The sequence below is a fragment of the Artemia franciscana genome, unplaced genomic scaffold (genome assembly GCF_032884065.1).
Source record: "Artemia franciscana unplaced genomic scaffold, ASM3288406v1 PGA_scaffold_89, whole genome shotgun sequence".
Taxonomy (NCBI): Eukaryota; Metazoa; Arthropoda; class Branchiopoda; order Anostraca; family Artemiidae; genus Artemia; species Artemia franciscana.
Window position 1 is genome coordinate 1,430,636 of NW_027062717.1, and position 21,490 is coordinate 1,452,125.

General features: G+C 35.1%; 1 protein-coding gene across 2 annotated transcripts in view; it reads right to left on the reverse strand.

Annotated features, from left to right (window-relative positions):
• The window catches only part of LOC136042256 (prickle planar cell polarity protein 3-A-like), a 236,940-nt gene that overhangs the window by 39,032 nt on the left and 176,418 nt on the right, over positions 1–21,490 (reverse strand). For both annotated transcript variants that reach the window (XM_065727202.1, XM_065727201.1), the window contains one exon: positions 11,518–11,718. In XM_065727202.1, coding sequence (XP_065583274.1) covers positions 11,518–11,718 — 201 coding nt within the window. The remainder of the gene's footprint in view (positions 1–11,517; positions 11,719–21,490) is intronic.

Below are 21,490 nucleotides of genomic sequence, written 5' to 3' on the forward strand. Positions count from 1 at the left end.
CATATCTATGATGACCGTTTTTATTCTTAGAATCCTAAAAAGATGATCAACAAATACCAGTTGAGCTTTCATAATTACAATTTTTCTCATACGTTTCTCATAGTTTTGCTTTTTTCAAGGCAAAAGAAAACTTAGCTATCTTTTCCTTCCAAAGAGTGAACATAACAACTTTCAAAAGTTTCTTGGCTATCGGATGAACAGTATACCAATGCCTGGTAGAGAGACACACACATTAGATTCATACATACTTATATTCAATTCTGTATTCAGGGAAAGGGTTAAGGGGTTTGAACCCCCCTCTATCCCTTAGACTTTGTCTGCTTCTTAAAAACGTGACAAAAATAAATAGAGAATTTGCTTTATTTCTTTTTTGTACCCCCTCCCCCCATCCCTGAAAAATTCCTATTGTATCCCCTCCCCCCAAGCACCGAAAAAATTCTATTGTAACCCCCCCCCCTCAGAAAACAAAATCCTGGATACGGTCCTACTTAGATTACAATAAAATATGCATTTAGTTTAATGTCCAGAGGCATACCTATAAACGGGCTTAATCTATTTAGCTCAGAGATTTGTCACGACCTTAATGAGTATTGGAACCTCGGTGTCAGTTACTGAAAGGCATTGGCTTTATAATTTATGACCCATGAAAATCTAAGAGGTAAAATTAAACATTGGAAGCAATTATTTAGGGTATTAAACTAGAAATACAAGTAATATTTCACGACTAAAGAATAAATAAATATTCTTATCATGGTTGTTCGCCGTTTTATGACTCACAACTAAGATGAGAATACTGATATACTTTATACTCCTCAAGCCAATTTATGTCCTAGGTACAAACCTTAGTAATCATAAATTCAATCTAAAAGCTTGAAATCAAAGGTTAACGCTTACATTCTTCTCTTAGCAACTATTAAGCTGCTCTCGATTCACCGTTTTGTGAGAGTTGGGTGGGTCAAGGCATAAAAGGAGTGGGAATCTTGATTTTGTTGCTTGTGTAAATCATAGCATTTTATTATTTGTTCTAGAAATTCCTCATTAATTTCAAAATATTAATGATTAGTTGCTGGGTAAACCAAACTAGATATATATTCAACGGCAAATCTCCCTTTCTCATTTCCATTTCTTGAAATGGAATATGACATCCTTTAATTTAAAATATCAAACAGTTCGTGGTAAAGATCTGTAGTATGGAGCAACCCGTCTCACTAGTAACCAAAACTCTAAAAAATGGAATTTTTATACCAATAGCTACACTAAAATTACATTTTAGTGCTGATTTCCAACATATAAGTTTCCTCAAGTTTAGTCTTACCCATCAAAAGCTACGAGCCTGAGAAAATTTCCCTAATTTTAGAAAATAGGGAAAACACCCCCTGAAAGTCATATTATCTTAATGAAAATCACACCATCGCATTCAACATATCAGAGGAATATACTGTAGAAGTTTCAAGCTCCTATCTACAAAAATGTTAATTTTAAATTTTTTGCCAGAAGACAGATCAAGGATGCGTGTTTATTTTATTTTTTTCCCCCAGTGGTGATCACATCAACCCAGCGGTCCTAGAATGTTGCAAGAGGGCTCATTCTAACGGAATGAAAAGTTCTAGTGCATTTTTTAAGTGACCAAAATTTTGGAGGGCCCCTTGACCCCCTCCCACGCCAATTATTTTCCCAAAGTCACTGAATCAAAATTCTGAGATAGCCATTTTATTCAACATAGTCTAAAAACCTTATAGCTATGTCTTTGGGGACGACTTACTCCCCTACAGTCCCCGTGGGAAAGGCTAAAAATTACAAACTTTCACCAGTGCTTATATAAAGTAATGGTTACTGGGAAGTGTACAGACATTTTAAGGGGGATTTTTTGGTTGAGGGCGAAGTTGTTGAGAAGAGGTATATATGCTAGGGGAAATTTTCAATGAAAGAATTTATCATGGGTGAAGAAAATTTCCATGAAGGGAGCACACGATTTTCTAGTATTATTTAAAAAAATCAATAAAAAATAAAATATGAAGAAGTTTTTTTCAAACTGAAAGTAAGGAGCAGCATTAAAACTTAAAGCGAACAGAAATTATTACACACATGAGGGGCTCACCTCCTCTTAATACCTTGATCTTTACGCTAAAGTATTTTTAGTAAAATCAACTATTTATTCTACGGCTTTTCTGATTCAGGGGTCATTCTTAAGGAATTGGGACAAAATGTATGCTTTAGTGTAAAGAACGAGGTACTGAAGAGGGGGTAAACCCCCTCATATCCGTATTAAAACATACAAATACAGAAGTTCGTTGCGTAAGCTAATTACGCTAAAGTTTTTTACTGTTTAAAAAAGTAGTTGAGAGAAAGTGTCAAACTTCAGTGTAAAGAGCGGAGCGTTGAGGAAGGAGCAGCTTCCTTCATTTACTAAGTAATTTCTGTTCATTTAAAGTTTTAATGTCTTTCCTTACTTTCAATCGAAAAACTTGTTTTTTTTTATTGAATTCATACAAAGAATTGAGAGAATATTCAACGAATCTCAGTGCTTTACCACTCTGGTGGGAAGTCCGTACATTTTGTCCGGGCCGGGGAAGTGCAATTAACAAACGCAACAAAAACTTGTTTACATGCTTTTTGTTACAGTTTACGAGTTGGAGGAAATTGAAGGTTGGGGGGGGGGGTTCAACTGCTATACCCCCTCTGTCTAGTATAGTCTTGACAAAACTCTCTTGAAAAATTATCGGTAATTAGATAACTTACCGTGCCAATAGTTAAAGAAACTTTAACAAAAACTAAATTTTGATTACAATACATGAAGGAAATATACTTTTATCAACAAGTTCGTCGTAGCAAAATGTAAGTATGAAGCGACTAAGCTCAATAGTAACCATAGCTAAAAAAAAGAATATAAATAATTTCATTCAAAGACTCAGCTTATTATGCTGATCCAAATATATAACATTCAGCAAGTTTATTGTTACCCATCAAAAGTTACAAGTCAAAAGAAATCGCCTGATTTTCAAAAAAGGAAGGGGAACAACCCCTAAAATTCAAGGAATCCATATGAAAATTGCACCATCAGATTCAGCATACAAGAAAACCCTAATCTTGGAGTTTCAAGCTCTTACATAAGAAATGTGGAATTATTTATTTTTTGCCAGTATAAACATCACAAATGCGTATATATTTGTTCTTTTTCTTTCTTGCAATTTTGTTTTTCCCTCAGTGTTCATATCGAAATGTTAAGCCTTTCTAGTTGACCAAAAAGATCGGGTAACTTGGCCCAATTTTTCTTGGAGAGAGCAATTTCGGGGGGGGGGATTTTACAGTGGTTGGGTTTGACAGAATTCCTACGCGAATTTTCTTTTTATTTGTCTTACTTTCTCTTTGCCAAGTCAATTTTGCATGTGGAAACGTTCTGGGGGTATTATCCGTGGACTTTTTCGGCGTGTTTGGATTTCCTGGAACAATTTTTCACGGAAGGAGGGATTTCAGGAGTCACCGAGAAAACGATTGGAAATTGAATGCTTTTTTAAATGAAAGTATGCTAAGGAGAAATTTTCAGGCAGAATTGTCCGCAAGAAATTTTACGGGGGCGAGGGTTCATTGAACAGGGAATTTCAAGGGGGGGTATTTCACCTAGGAAGAAATTTCATTGGAGGAACTTTCATAAGGGAGGGGGAGTTTCATTCAAAGTAAGCAAGATATACCGGTGTTACTTGAAAAACGACCAGAAATTAAACATGATTTTTTTTTAAATTAAATTAAGGAGCAATATTAAAACTCAAAATAAACAGAAGTCTTAGGTTAATAATTGAGAAGTCCCTTCGCTGTCAAACACCTTTGGTCCTCAGTTTTATCAATTCTGTTGATAGAAGAGCGTTAGAACAGGTCTTACCCTTATATAGTATACAGACAAATACATTATAGTGATTTGTCCTATGTAGGAGAATAATACTGCTGGGGTCAAAGCAGGAAATGAAGTTAGCAACTGGTTTTGTCAAATAGTTCGTGGTACCGAACAAATATATAAGTCTTATGAACTTTTGTCTTTGTCATCAAAAGTTACGACCCTGAGAAAATTTGCCGTATTTGGAAAAATAGAGGGAAATACTTCCTAAAAGTCATAGAATCTTAACGAAAATCACACCATCGCATTCAGCGTATAAGAGAACCCTATTGCAACAGTTTCAAGCTCCTATCTACAAAAATGTGGAACTTCGTATTTTTTGCTTTCCAGGGGTAATCGTATGGACCAATCGGTCATAGAGTGTCGCAAGAGGGCTCATTCTAACGGAAATGAAAAGTTCTATTGCCCTTTTTAAGTAACCAAAAAGCTGGAGGGAACCTAGGCCCCCTCCCACGCTAATTTTTCCCACAGTCAACGGATCAAAATTTTGAGATAGTCATTTTATTCAGAATAGTCGAAAACACTAATAACAATGTTTTTGGGGATGACTTACTCCCTCAAAGTCCTCAGGGGAGGGAAAATAAGTTACAAATTTTGACCAGTGTTTGCATACAGTCATGGTTATTGGGAAATGTACAGACGTTTTCAGGGGAATTTTTTGGTTGGGGGGGGGGTTGGGTGATGGGGGCTATGTGGGAGGATCTTTTCTTGGAGGAAAATGCCATGGGGGAAGAGAAATTCAACGAAGGGGGATCAGGATTTTCCAAAATTACCATTAAAAAAACAATGAAAAAATATTATGATAAAGTTTTTTCAACTGAAAGTAAGGACCAGCATTAAAACTTAAAACAAACAGAGATTATTACGCATATGATGGGTTTTTCTCCTCCTAAACACCTCGCTCTTTATGCTAAAGCATTTTTAGTAATTTCAACTATTTATTCTACCGTCTTTCTGATTCAGGGGTTATTCTTAAAGAATTGGGACAACACTTAAGCTTTAGCGTAAAGAACGAGGTATTGACGAGGGGACAAACCCCTTCATATAAATAATAAAAATATAAGAATATAGAAATTGGTTACGTGACCAAAAAATGGAGGGCAGCTAGGCCTCCTCCCCCACCCATTATTTCTCAAAATCGGGTGATCAAAACTAAGAGAAAGCCATCTAGCCATAAATAGAATTAATAGGCAAATTTCATTTTAATAATTTACGTGTGGAGAGCTAAAATCAAACATGCATTAATTCAAAAGAGTTCAGAAATTAAATAAAAAAAACTAGTTTTTTTTACCGAAAGTAAGGAGCGACATTAAAACAAAACGAACAAAAATTACTCCATGTATGAAAGGGTCTGTTCCCTTCTCAATGCCCCACTATTTAATCTAAAGTTTTTTACTGTTTAATAAAGTAGAATTTAGAGGAAGAGTCAAACTTTAGCGTAAAGAGCGGGGTGTTGAGAAGGGAACAGCCCCTTTCATACTCGAAGTAATTTCTGTTCGTTTTAAGTTTGATGTCGCTCCTTACTTTCAGTAAAAAACTAGTTTTTTTTATTTAATATTAAAACAGGAGTTAAGCAAGGCTGTGTTCTATCTCCCTTTATGTGGATTGTTTTGATGGACTTCGTCTTAAGGAGCACAGGGAAGACAATTGGAGACCAGGGAATCAAATGTGGAAGAAAAACGCTCATGGAGTGTTTTTCTTCATATTTTTTTAAAAGCATATTCATATTCATTTTTAAGCATATTAGATGAAAGTGTGAGCAAAATGAATGAATTTTTAGAGGTTCTGCGAGTTCAGGGTGCTAGAATAGGTTTGAAAATTAATGTTAAGAAGACTAAGTAACTAAGGCTAGGATTAAGTGAAGATGAAAAGGTGATGTTAGGTAACGAAAAGATTGATCAGGTGGGTAGTTTCATTTACCTTGGTAGTATTTTTAGTAAAGACGATGGGAGCAGTGAAGATGTTAAAAGTTAAGGCTCAGGATATTTTTTCACAGCTAAAAAAGTTTGGGAGAATAAGAAGATAAGTCTGCAAACCAAGATTAAAATATTGGGAACTGCAGTGAAGCTCTGAAGCATGAGGCTCTGAAGCATGGGCAATCCGAAAAGCGGACAAATTGTTCTGGGTACCCGACTGACTGACCGTATTTCAAACAGTAGGCTCTACGAAAAATCTGGTTCAATCCCGCTTTCTAGGACTATAATGACAGAAAGGTTGAGATGGCTAGGCAACTTCCTGCAGATGAAGGAAACGGAAAGCGGGTCTTCTTCGTCTAGGTTGGGAGGATGTTATAAATAAAGTATTTAAAGGAAATAGATACTTCCTGCGAGGGTGTAAAGAGGGAGGTCTTGAATAGATTAGGTTGGAGGAGGAGCTTGCGCAGTTGTATTGACCTCAGGTGGCTTGGCACTACACTGAGTTATTAGTAGTAGTAGTAGTAGATTATTATTTTTGTTTCTTCCGATCTTTTCTAGAGGGAAATGTATCGTGTTACTGGTCATATATTAGAGGAAGGGGATTATTTTGAATCGTAGTGGTAATTACCAGTATTTTTTTTATCAGTGTTGTTTTTTGGAGGGGAGAGGGCGAAACAGGGGAAGTTGCCCCTCCCAATAGTTGGAAGGGAAAAATTAATATTTAGTCCATACCCCTTAACTCTCTGGATAGGGACCCTCTTGCCTCCCCCCCCCAATAAAATTCTGGAGCTATGCCCCTGCTTTTTGTGCAACCAAAGGCCTATTTTTTGGAAAGTGTTATTTTGAATACGATTTTACAATCTTAACTTTTTTTTATTTTTATCTAGGTGTGGCTATGTATTGCGATGACATTCACTTTTTGAATTTGCAAACTAAATAGGTTTTTTTTTCTGGTTGGTTCATTGCTCACGTCCATCAATAAGGTATGTTTTTGATTATGAGTAATTTTAATTGAGATCTGTTAAGATAACTGGATAATAATTTGCCTACTCTTGGGAATATTGGGTGTGGAGTACTTGACCATAATTCAAATAATGCTTGTGAGCGATGTTTTAAAATCTCTTGTAAGTTGCTTCCAGAACTCACACGTCATTCAGGGGAAGTGTGGTAGGGGGATTGACCCCCAAAATTTTTGTTTAACTCGTAAAATGTAAGAAAAATAAATTTAAAGAAATATTTGATGTGTTTTTTAAATATTTTTTCTATAACTCCCCCCCCCCCCTTTGAAAAATCCTGGATACGGCCCTGGCATTGTTATACCGAATAGTCTTTCTTAGGATGACATCCTAAGATTTTATTTTGAAAGTCCAAGGCTGAGCCGTTTACATTTAAGTTTGAAGAAATAAAGAAATAATCCTAGAAAATCATGGAGGCTAATTAAATCTATGATTAAACCGCGTCAGTTTTGTGCATGTGAAATTATTCTGGAAAATGCGAATATCGAATCAGTCTGTGAGCATGCCTCTTATGAGGGATTTTTTAGTCGAATGAAGCATCTCGTCAAAGCATTTGATGGTGAGTTTACTCCTTTTCTTTCCGAAGAATATGATGTTTCAGTTCAGTTGAAGTCAGTGAAATTAAGTGATATCTGAAGTTGTCGACAATAATAAAAATACTGCAGACTTATTCGACTTCGTTCAAAATTTGGAGTTTTTCCTAATTGTTTGAAAACCCACGGATGAAAGCTTTATTCAGAGGTAATGAGATGGAAAATCTCAATAATTACTGGCCATTACTCCTGCTTCCAAATCAAGATCATTTTTCCATTCAACGAAATTTGACTTTAGAAAAGCCAGATGAAAGTGCCAGATTGTTAAATAAGTAATCCATTCTATGGCTAATGATGCCCATTAATGATACATCAGACTGTGGTATAAAAGTTGCTCTGGTAAGGTGGTTTTGAATATCGAGAAAACCTTCGATTGTGTTGATTAAAAATTATCTATATTCCTTTGTAGCAATAGAGACGTAATGCAAACCAGAGCTACAATTGATTTCTTTTCTAAAGGTTAAATATCCGAGCAGAGTCATCACTGAATGACAAAATAAGTATTTATTTGTTTCCGAAGGCACTTTGTCAGAGGAGGCGTGTAACCTCAATGGAGGCTTTTTGGGAGATAGATATTTTTCTGTCTTATTTCATTGATCAGGCTTTTCATATAAACTAGTTTTTTAACACATATTTCTTTAGAAAAAACCTCAAATTTAGATTTATATGTCTTGTTAAGCATGTCACAGCCAGCGATTTAGAGCTCGTAAGAAAGCAAAGACGATGATTGTGATCAACAGAATTCTAAGATTGACTTGATTCTTAAATAGAATTCTACTTGGACATTGAAACTTGGATCTCGAAAGTGAGAAAAGAGATCTTGGTTCTTATTCCAAAAAAAGAACTTAGACTGTGCAAAATTCATAGCATTAGTTAATCTATCACCTTGGTTTAAACATTTAAAACTGAAAATATCAACCTCTTGCACAGAGGAGGAGCGAACGTCCTGTCTTCAGCTACAGGAAGCTAATTATCTTATCAATTTCTTTTTTTTTTAGAATGAATATCTTAGTGGTAGCTGGAAATACTTCTCAGACCACAACTTTCATTTTTCAAAATTGGCATACAAGCAAGTCGATGAAAGATTAAAAGCGTTCCAAAGTTTTACACTGATAAAATTAGTTTCTGTTTCAACGTCTGGAAAACTTTGCTCAGTCATATAAAAGCTGGGATTCTTAAAAAATAAAGCACTTGAAAAATTGGCACAAAGACTTGAAAAAGGCACACGGAATCAACAAACATGATAAAGAGAACATTAGAATGCCATCTACATTAATAAATTTCAAATTTTCAAATTTTTGGATGGGGGCAGGGATTTTGGAACTATCTAAGAATGTAGAGATTAAAAAAAATCCATTCTGCTTAGCATAATTTGACTCTACTTGCTCCCAGCTTGTGCTGTAGGCTCCATACAAGGGCAATTTAATTTTTGAGTGGGAAAGCTCAGGAATCGTTTAAACAAAACGAAAGTGATGATATGAAGAAGAAGTCATAACATTTAATAAAATTAGATTCACACAACGAATTGAGTTGTGAGGTGGAGTGGGGGGAAGGGTCGTGATATAAGGCTTATTAAGATATAGGCAAGAAAAACCAATTGCGGACCTTTAACCCATCCTCTTTCCTTAAAAAGGATAGATTATAGCAAATGAACCAGCTAATAAGCCAAGATCTAACTTCCTATGTAAAGATTAGATTTTTATGGATGTGTTCTTCTATCGAATAAGTAGCTAAAATACTGAAGAAAAAATTTAAAAATTCATAAAAACCATCGCTACTTCCTTTTTAGCTAGTTCACACTCAACAAAGTAGGGTTAATCATAATAAAATATACCAAAATACGATCAAAATATATTAGTTTAGTAACAAAATTATGAAAACAACAGCAAATATATATGGAAGGGATGCCCCCCAGACCGCATTATATTAAATACGTAACCTAAACCAACATAAGCTAACAAAAATACCAACTAAATATTTAATTAAAATATAGCTGCAATGAAGTTTCCGCCAAGCCGAAGCTAATTGTCTGGTATAAAGAGCGTGAAAACTGGTTATTGTCTAATGTTCGTGATACAAATTCGTGAGTGTGGACTAGCTAACAATGAAGTAATATAAGATAGGATATTTAATTTAAAAAAAAATGTCTATCACAAGACCTGAAGGACAGTGTTCGTATTTCTGAGTCTTAAAAAGATGAAAAAAAAATCATAAAAAAACAATGAAGTAATATAGGATAGGATATTTAATTTCAAGAAAATGTCTATCACAAGACCTGAAGGACCGAGTTCGTATTTCTGAGTCATAAAAAGAGAAAATAAAAAAAATCATAAAAATAACACAAAAACTAATCTGGCTAAACAATGCCAAAAACAAAAAAAAAATCAGAAAGGCAAAGCCATTCAGTAGCAAAAAAATAAATCAAGCAGAAAAATGCCAAAAAGTTAAAAGGTAAAAACTAAACCAAAATTAAAAAAGAGTGAAATAAAATTAGCGTTAAAAAGGCTTAAAATAGGATATATAAACAAGGGGGAAGGAACAAAATAATCAAACGAACATAAAACTATGAAAGTACCAATTGATCTATAAGCTTTCTATAAACAAGTATAAATTTATATTTCTAAAATTATATAAAAAATGTTTACAAGAATATTCAGTCTCTTTACTTAAAAGAAAGCAGTAGACCTAAGAACTGTGACAGAATTAACATAAGGGACATTCTTCACCATTTACCGAGTCAATGTTGGCACGTTGACTCTTATACTCCATAGTAGAGAAGATCCAGTAAATTTACTTACTAAATGCCTTAAAAATAGAACACTAGTAATGTTATTGAAGGTATCCATTTTTTTTCTCTGTCTTGTTAGAAGTGATTTGGTGATGTTTCCTTATTATAAATTTTATTTTGCTTGTTATTTCATTGCTGGTATTTGGACTGACGAAAAAGATATATTAATACAGCTGTCTGTATGATTCACTATAATGTTGACCAATACTTGGGATTTTTGCGAGATTTGGGATTCCAAATCCCCATTTAAATGTTCGTTTTCCAGGATTTGCGAGATTTGGGAGATGTTACAATATTTTACCATGCTTGGAGGATTTTGGATACCAAACCCCTATTTAAATGTTCGTTTTCCAGGATTTGAGAGATATGGGAGATGTTACAATTTTTACCATATTTGGGGGATTTGGGATTCCAAATCTCCATTATATTTCATTTTATAGGGAAAATCTTTGATTCAAACGTATGTCAGGAGCCGAGGCTTATTTTTTTTATTTTATGTTTAAAAATTGGACTCAAAGAAGAAGTGGTAGTTTTCTTTAAAAATTTTGTAATTTAGAATCTTTTCCCTTGTTTTACTTGCAAAAACAACATAGAAAAGAACCAATCAGGTTTCGCGTTTCATTTAGTTGCTCAAATTTGACGTAGTAATCAGCGGTAAATAAGGAAAAGCGTGTTTACCGTTAGTAAACTGACAAAAAAGTTAAAGGTATTTAGCGTCTCTCTCAGGCAAATGCTTATATAATAAAATTATTGGCAAATAATAAAATTTGCCGACAATAAAATAATTGGCAAACATAAAATAGTGCAAGATATGTAAACCGATGAATTTGGAGCATGCTCTCCAAGTCAAAATTACAGGATAGCAATCTCTAACTTTATCTTGGGTAAATATGTTTATGGGGCTCGTTTCCATTAAATAACCAGATAAAATATGTAAGCACAAAAGTTTTTTGAAAAAAAGAAATCCTGTGAACTGTCTAAGGCCATATATAAAGAATTCCAGGTTTTTTTTCAATCTGATTAAAAGAAAATTTGGGAATCTCGACACCAAGATCGATTCACTCCATTTCTTTGTCTTTTGTTTTTGAAGAAAAGATGGGAATCTCAACAACGTGAAGGATCGTATAAACATGACATAGGAATATTTTGGAATAATGTGAGATTTTTTTTCACAATTTAAGACAGGGGGTTTCAAATTTAGAAAGTACCTGGATATGGTCGCAGATTTGGTTCTACAGCCATTTCTCAGATTTCCCTATGAGTTGAACTATCTAGAGAAAGTTCTATAAGCTTATAACAATGGGGTAAAAGTTACCTTCGAGTCAATTCCAATTAGTTTGTTGCATTCATCGCAAGTATTTGCAAAGTTCATTTCGTAGCATTTGACGCAATAAGGATGCTCATCACGCAGAACGTATCGTTGGCCCGTTAGCGATTCGTCACATTGCCAGCAGCTAAAGTGCCCAATGTGCCAATCTTTTGACATAGCTTTTGTATATTCGCCACTAAAAATTAACTGGAAAAAAAATCGGGTCAGGGCCAATTGATTGGGAACGTATAAAGTTGGAAGCTGTTAATTTATAAAAAGTAAAAAACAACGATTTTCTACCATTTCTTGGTATAATGATCATCAAAATTATTATCCAGAAATATATATATTTTCTTAATCCTGTAAAAGGAAAATATGAGACAAAAGTGACAGAATGAGACAGAATTGTTTTTTTCTCAGGCAAATTTGTTTTTCTCTTTCTGTTAGAGATCCATTAAAAGGAAAAATAGAACACAATAGCAAATTAATTCAACAATTACAAGGGAACACTGCCAATTGACATAAAATATAATAAAAATGATAAGAAATAGAAGAAATGAGAGTGTTCTAGACTACTTATATTTTTGGGTAAAAAATTTGAAGCTACCCCAGTAATCCACAAAATATTCGGAGGCTTCGATTTAGGTTAGGGTCTAGAAGAAAAAACACTAAAAAAAAATGTGAAATTCATAGCAAAAACCTTTCAAGAATGTTGTTGAGAAAGAAAAAGAAGATGCCGAAAGATTAGTTCTACAAAAACTCCATTTTTTCTTAATTCTATAAAACAATAATTTTTGGACCGAAAGATTAGTTCCAAAAAAACTTCGTTTTTTCTTGATTCAATAAAACAAAAATTTTTGGACCGAAAGATTAGTTTCACAAAAACTTCGTTTTTTCTTGATTCTATAAAACAATAAGTTTTGGACAACATAACGGTTGACGTTTTAAGGAGGTGGAGAAGGAGGCTTGAACTTAAAATCGTAGATCTGCTCGATTTGACACCAGGCCATCTCGGAGTTCTTAACATTGTAGACCATAGCCTAATTGGCGATAACTGAAGTAAATTTATTCTCAGTGAAGCAATTTAGGGAGCATCCTGTTGTTTTATGCACCAGAAACTGGTATATATATATATGGTAAAAGACCCTCTTTCAGATAACAGTTTTCATTCCATTCAAAAGTCAATGCTCTTTTCAAACGAAATAGCAAACACAATCAAAACTGCATCCCAGGCCCCATCCCTCCCCTTAAGGTCAGATTTAGCCCTGATCACTTTACGAAAGCCTTATAATTTTGTGGATTTGCACTTTTTTTTTTTTGTAATTGCTGCGCATCATCAGTCGGTTCATAATTTCAAATAAAGCCAATTTGAAAATCAAGCTTACACAATCAGCGAACTGGAAATGGCCTAGGCGAAGTCTAGTCCCTAGTCTTCTGTCTAGTCTGTCTAGTCCCCTGTCTAGTCCCTTTAGAGAGTGAGATAGAATGCGATTGCAATGGCAGCGTTTATCTTATTTGGAAAGGGCAATAACTGGGGAATCGAATGGGATTTTTTTTCTTTTTTTTTCAATCCGGGAAATCAAAATCGGGGAGTCTAACGGGGAAGAAACAAGTTTAATCAAGAATATACGAACAATGTAATAACATGGGAAATATTCTCCAACTAATGGTTGAAATACATTTATCTGCAATTTTATCCCTGACTGATGTTTCTGCAAGACAAAAGAATAAAAACTTTTTAATAAAATAATAGCTTTTCCATATGTATACGGGGAAACTGGAGGGTACCCTTTCACACGGAGAGTGGCATCGGTAGTGTAATTTGACCAAAAGATCAATTCACCGATGTTGGAAAAAATAGAAATCGAAACACTTTAGATAAATGGATAAAAACAAGCTCTCTTTTCAAGCCCTCAAGGAAATTTTTTGAATTTCCCAAGGTTAAAGGCTACTTATAAGTGTATTCTTTTTCTTATGCCCTTTTTTATTAACAGAAAAATAGATGGTGATCATAAAAATATATTCACCAATACATTTACCAATAGTTTTTTACAAAGATAGGAAATTCAGGAGCTGAATTTCAAAACTATTTTACGCCAGTAACTCTGTTCATGTGTGTAGTGCCTATCACAGTAGACAGTTTACCAACATAAAATATTGGTCGTTAAAGGTAAATGTTACCAAAATGCTAATGTTAATAACAGCCTATCTTGTAAAATTTTAACTTTCATGATTAATTCAAATTATTTTTAATCGTCGTCTTCAAAATAGCAAAATTTACACAGGCTATGCAACATCATCTTAATGTAAGATGACTCTCTATGGCTGGTGAGTCCAAATCCGCGTCATCCTTGCTGAATGTTATTGGGAATGGGGGCTTCCCCGAAATTCTTAGTATTTCCCAAGTTTACAGGCATTTCATATCAAAACTATTGAATAAAGACTTGTTTTCATTATTATCCTCCTGCCTCAAAAACGAATCATGCGCACTTGCAAGGCTTGCGCTAAAGTTGAGTCTTAAATAGCACCGCTTAATTGGGTTTTAGCTTCGTTTTTAAGGATAAACTTATTTCGCATAATTTTCGACTAAACAATTTGGTTATGTCCTTCTCGATTAATGGCTAATAATACCCTACATGGTGCTAGTACAAATACATTCACAAACACATTTACCCTTCATTTTACACAGAGATATTAAAGCCAGAAGCAAACTTTATCCTATTACTCATTAACTGCTAAATCTCAAAACCTTTCTGTAACTATTTTGTGACTATGATAATAATAGCCTGTCCAAATCGCAGTCTAGCCCTGTAGGTTTTTTGAGCACGGATCAGTTTTTCTTCAAAACGCGCTTAACAGCTTACGTCATCGTTTTAATTTTGAATATCTTGCCTTAATAGGGCATATACATCGTTTTCCAAATTTGGATCTTCATTTATCTTCTGTCTAAGGATGACTAAAAGTAGATTGTGGGATTTATAGTCAAATTAATTGAAATCAATACTCCCTTTGACCATATACATTCCTAGAAGAGGAGGAGGTTTTGAATCCATTTTCGCTGCATGTTTATCTTTTACCAAAAATCATGTACCCAATCTGACACGTACCATAACCATTGATACTGTGCCGCACCTCGCTCAAATAGAAGCTGATTAGCGGAGCAGCATGTAGACGTAGTGGGAAAATGTGTTACATTTATCGGGAAGGGCAACAAGGGGCACTCAATAAATTATATTTGGTAAGGGAGAAAGAGTAGCCACTTTATTTTGGGCGGTCATACGGTGAATATTAAATGCTGCTCTTCATATATGATATAATTGGCCCGCCCAATTAATTTATAATAGTTTCTTAGACCAGACTGCCATTTTCAAAATTATTTACATTTATAGCCAAATTAAGAAAAAGCAAAAAAAGCTTACTTCGGTCCTGTTTTGGAGCATTTATTTTAACCAAGGCAGTGATTCAATAATTGCTGATGATAAATAGTACAGGACTGTGGTGCCCACCGGTTCAAGCTTACAGGGAAGGGGGCTTCACAGGACCACCTATATGCAAATTTTTTAAGTAAGCCTACGAGAGCAGTATTAATAATTTTGGAAGCGAACATGGAAGCGTTCAGGGGATCAAATTTAAGGGGTATTCTCCTCTATCCAAGATATTGGCACATATTCGCCCCGTAAAGATTTACTCAGACCTTTAAACATTATTACCGCTCTAGGCATAAAAAGACTTTTATTAGAAACTGGCCAATGAGTGTCATATATGATGACATAAAATTGCATAGAAGACACCTTGAAGTGGAACAATGCCGTTAGATGATGAAGTAAAAATTAAAAGCTAAACATCTCCTTAAAATGGTTATATTATCAAAGATACCTTGTTAACAAGTAGAAATAAAATGGAAAGATAGAATTTAACGGATCTTAAAAAAAGAGGTTATTTCAAACACGAATAAAAAATTCTAACACTTAAATGTTAATGGTATAAAATTTTGGATGTACAGCGAAAATTTGCTCTCTTTTTCCAGAGGAAATGAAATGAATTTGATGGTCAGGTCCTGTAAAATTAAGGATACCGTCAAAATAAAATTTTGCTTTATTTCTCTAGCTATTTTTACTTGTAATATTAGACGATAATTTCAATCAGAAAGTAACATGAACCTAATCATTTTGAATTCAGGAGTAGCAAGTTTTGTTTTTCAAATATGGGTTAACAATCATTTTTTATTCAGAAAAAAAAACAAGCCATCTATGTTGAATTAAAACAATTCCTTTCAGATTGAATTTACAAAATGGGTAACTTTGAAATGGGTATTTGAAACCCATTCAAATACCCAAAAATGAGTATCTGAAAATGGGTATTTGATTCAAACAATTTTCTTCTGGAAAGGAAATAAATGTCTTTTTAGTTAATTCTCCACTGTTGATTAAAAAAAAAATTAACTCGTTACTTGTAATTACTAATAGATAGCAATTGTTTAATCAAAATTCAACAAACAAACTTAAAAATGCCCAATTATTTTGAAAATGTAAATATTCTAAGGATAAGTTAAGCTAAAACTTGTGGCATGGTCTCTATAAATATAACATGAGCATTTTTGGCTTAATTTACTCCAGACCCAAGGGCTACACAAGACCCATATCGGCCAAAAGAGAAACGCAATTTGAGGACCACTTGATTAGATACAAACGGGGTGGTAACTATTTTCGAGTGATTGGCTCCAAATTCATAAATTAGGTGACTTCTAAATTTATGCAAAAATTTTATATCTTAAGGTTAGTTGGAAATATTTTAGAAGCATCACGTAACAAATTTTTTATTCATTAGAATGATTTTAAAATGAAATGTATATAAGTGTTAACTTTTCAATTTCGGCTTGGCTTTACTCTGTGTGATTTGTCCCTTTGCTACCTGCAGACCCCACTGTCAGTAGAATTACTAAATACTTCCAGAATGATTTAATGCCAGAAACAAAAAAAACTAATGTTTCCTATGACTAACTGCTAAAATATGGATTCAAAAACATATTATGCAAATCTCTTTTTCAGCAAATGCTCATCAAACATACTGCATAAGCATTTTTTTCTTCAAGAGATCAACTACAAGCTTTTTTGATTCTACGAAAACAGTAGAGAAATTCTATGAAGTATATGAGTAACTATGGGACAAACTTCCAATATCTTTGAGTTTTGGACCAGCTAAACAAAATAGGATGGAGGAGGGATGTGTTGTTTCTGAAGATGCCCAAGGACATTAAATTGAAATGCCTGTTTGTCCTCTTGATCGATCTTTAATAAATTCATACTACTAACACTACTACTACTATTACTACTAATAACTCACCACAGCACCAAGCCGTCTGAGGCCAACACAGCCATGCACATTCCTCTTCCAAACCAATATATTCAGAGCCTCCTTCTTTATACCCTTCCAGGAGGTTCCCATTTCCTTTAAATATTTATTTATGACATTCTCCCACCCCAGACGAGGACGACCGTTTGGCCGTTTAGCCCTAGACGATTAGCCAAAAAGGACAATTTTCGGCAATCTGTCATCCTTCACTCGCGGAACGTGTCCTAGCCATCTCAACCTTTCTTTCATTATAGCCCTAGAAAGCGGGATTGAACCAAATGTTTCGTGCAGCTTACTGTTTGCAATACGGTCAGTCAGCCGGGTACCCAAAATAATCCGTAGGCAATTTCTCAGGAAAGTATGTTTTTAGCTGTTTTTGGTATTTATTACCCCAGCTTTTTCTTCTAAATTTGACGTACAAAATTACCAAGAACTAGAAAACTGCACAAAGAAGTAGTTTCTGTTAAAAATAGAATTAACAAGATCTATGAGCTCATATGGCACTTGTGACGATGCCAGAAGAGCTAAGAGCCAAGAGCTCATATGGTATGTGCTCTAGCAAAATTCTAAGAATCAAGAGATAGATTTAAAAGGAAAAATCAGAGGCATAATACCGGTCGGGATTTAAAATAAGAGCTCTGAGTCACGAGGTCCTTCTAAATATCAAAATTCATTAAGATCCGGTCACCCACTCGTAAGTTATAAATACCTCATTTTTTCTAATTTTTCCTCTCTCTTCAGCCCCCCAGATGGTCGAATGGGGGAAAACGACTTTATCAAATCGATTTGTACAGATCCCTGACACGCCTACCAATTTTCCTCGTCCTCGCACGTCCGGAAGCGCCAAACTCGCCAAAGCACTGAATCCCACCCCCTAACTCCCTCAAAGAGAGCAGATCCAGTACGGTTACATAAGTCACATATCTACGACATTTGCTGATTCTACCAACCAAGTTTTATCCCGATTTCTCCACTCCTAGCGTTTTCCAAGATTTCTGGTTTCCCCCTCCCCCAATGCCAACAGATTTGGTTGGGATTTGAAATACGAGCTCTGAGACATAGGTTTCTTCTAAATATCAAATTTCATTAAGATTTTGTCACCCGTTCTTAAGTTAAAAATACCTCAATTTTTCTAATTTTTCCAAGTTAACACCCCCCAGCTCCCCCAAAGAGAACGGATCCCTTCCAATTATATCATTCACGTATCTTTAACTTGTGCTTATTCTTTCCATCAATTTTCATCTCGATCTCTCCATTCTAAGCTTTTTCCAAGATTTCCGGTTTCCAAGATTTCTGTTTCCCCGCTCCAACCCCCTATGTCTCCAGATTTGATTCGAATTGAAAACGGAGCATCTGAGACATAAGATCCTTCTATATATCATGTTTCATTAAGATTTGATCACACATTCGTAAGATACAAATACCTCAATTTTCACGTTTTCCGAAAATTTGGGTCCCCCCCCCCAATGTCTCACCGGATCTGGTCGGGATTTACAATGAGAGCTCTAAAGCACAAGATTCTTCTAGATATCAAATTTCATTATTATCTGATCTCCGGCCGGTAAGTTACAAATACCTCATTTTTTCTAATTTTTCCGAATTACTCCGTCCCCCTCCCCAGCTCCACCAAAGAGATCAGATCCGGTCTGGTTATTTTAGTCACGTATTTTCGACTTGTTATTATTCTTCCCACCAAAGGATTTCATCCTGATCTATCCGCTTTAAGTGTTTGCCAGGATTTCCGGTTCCCCCTCCCAACCCCAATGACACTGGATCCATTTAGGATTTAAAATAAAAGATCTGAGTTATGAGGTCCTTGTAAATATGAAATTTCATTTAGAACCGATCCCTCCTTCGTGAGTTAAAAACACCACATTTTTCTAACTTTTCAGAATCATCCCTCCTCCCCCAACTTCCCCAAATAAATCGGATCCATTTCGGTTATGTCAATCACGTATCTGTGACTTCTGTATGTTTTCCCCACCAAGTTTCATCCTGATCCCTCCACTCTAAGCGTTTTCCAAGATTTTAGTTCCCCTCCCCCCAACTCCCCCCAAGGTCACCATATCTGGTCGAGATTTGAAATAAGAGTTCTGAGACACGATATCCTTCAAAATATTAAATGTCATTAAGATCCTATCACCCGTTCGTAAGTTGAAAATCCCTCATTTTTTCCAATTATTCCGATTTAACCGTTCCCCCAATCCCCCTCCCCCCAGGTGGTGGAATCGGGGAAACGACAATTTCTAATTTAATCTTGTCTGGTTCCTGATACGCCTGACGAATTCAATCGTCCTAGCTTACCTTGAAGTGCCTAAACTAGCAAAACCGGAACAGACAGACCGACAGACCGACCGACAGAATTTGCAATCGCATATGTTATTTGGTAGATACCAAATGCCATAAAAATCAAAAATAGAGTTAAAAATCAAAAAGGAAGGGCAGGGGTTCTTTTCCCATAACTTTCAGAATAAAATATCGCTAATAGATGTTCGTTGAGGTCTTACTTAGGCCAAGATGAGGATAAATGACATCCCGAGAAGACAACCATCCCTTTGTTCTATATCAATTTACACCCGTTTTTTAATCAGCATAGGATACTTTTTCACATGATTAACACATTTGACACGTTTTGATGTTTACGCTTTTTTTTTCTTATTGGAAGATTGGCTTCTTGGGTCTTCTGCTTATGTACTTTAAAAGTTTAGATGAAAGTAAATGAATGAATGAGCAAAGGTAAATGATATCAGAAACCCATTTACAAAATGTAGGGGGATGGGTTCAAGATGTATTTTATTTATTCAAGGGGACAGTTTTGTCATTTCTTTGATGTTCAATTGAAATACCAAAAACAAAAGTTTTTCAACTAAAATACAGTTATTTTCTAAATCTAGAATGTAATGGTGTAAGACTAGGGGCTAATTACCCCACCCTTAGTTGATGGACCTATATAACCACAATTTTGTTACTATATTCATTATCATCAAACAGATCGTGGTAATGAACTGCAAGTAAGGAGTGACCCCGCTCAATAGTAACCTAAACTCTTAAAAACGGAATTTTTATACCAATAGATATACCAAAAGAACCCTATTTTTATGTTGATTCCAAATATATAAGTTACATTAAGTTGTATCTTACCCATCAAAGGTTACGAGCCTGAGAAAATTTTCCTGATTTTCAAAAAAGGGAAAACACCCCTTAAAGATCATAGAATGTTAATGAAAATCACACAATCATACTAAGCATATCAGAAAATCCTTCTGTAGAGGTTTCAAGCTCCTATCTGCAAAAATGTGGAATTTTGTAATTTTTGTCAGAATAAAGATCACGGATGCGTGATTATTTGGTTTTTATCCCCCCAGAGGTGATCGTATCGACCCAGTAGTCCTAAAATGTTGCGAAAGGGCTCATTCTAGCTGAAGTTAAAACTTCTAGTGCTCTTTTTAGTAATCATACGAGTTGGAGGGCAACAAGGCCTCTTCCCACGGCCCTTTTTTTCAAAATCGTCCGGTCATATTTTTGAACAAGTCATTTTGTTCAACATAATTGAAAGGCTGAATAAATATATCTTTTTGAGATTACTTGACTCCCTACAGTCTTGGGGAAAGGTCTCTAAGCTACAAAATTTGCCCATTGCTTGTGTGTAGTATTTGCTATTGGAAACTATGAATACATTTTCCGGGTGAGGGGTGGGGCGAATTATCTACAGGCGAGATTTTCTACAAGGACAATTTGTCGTAAGGAGGGAATTTTTCAGGGGGTGACTTTTTCAGGGGAAATTTTAAACTGGTGAAATTTTCCAGCATTCCTATACGAGATTCTTCTCGTGTCCTGCTTTCATTGATTCAATTTCACGCGTGGAGATATTAAGGGTAAGTGTCCGAGGTAAATTTTCACCAAGATTGAATTGTCTAGAGCAGAGGTTCTCAAACTTATGTACACAATGTACCCCCTTTTACAAATAAAATATTTTAGGTGCCCCTTGTCAGTTACCAGTACTAAGTAATATAAATAAAATTGCCAGTCCTAGAGTTAAAGGGTTCTTTTATTTGGTGTTGGCTGGTCGTGTACCCCCTAAACATTTTGGCGTACATCCAAGGGGCACTCGTACCACAGTTTGGGAATCACTTGTCTAGAGAATAAATCGGTCAGAAGGAGGGATTTTTCCGTGGAGGTGTGGCCGGATTTCCTGGCATTATTGAAAAAAAATGGTCAGAGATTTAATAAAAGTAAGGAGCGACATTACAAATTAAAACGAATAGAAATTATTACGTAATTGACGGGGTTTCTCCTCCTCAACACCTCACTCTTTACGCTAAAGCTTGAATTCGGTCCCAATTTTGAAAGAATGACTCCTGAAACGCTATGTTCTTTTAATTAGAACAATAAGAAGCTTTTTTTTAAATTGCTAAAAAACATTGGCGTGAAGGGCGAGGTGTATAGGGGGAGTAACCCCCCTCATATACGTTATAATTTCTGTCCGTTTTAATTTTTAATGTTGCTGCTTAATTTTAGTTGAAAAAACTTATTTTTCTAAATTTAATATTAAAGAAGTGACGTCTTGAAGGGTACAGTTCCGCTTCGAATATCACCTACTGTTAGACACCGAAATTCCAATTGGTTA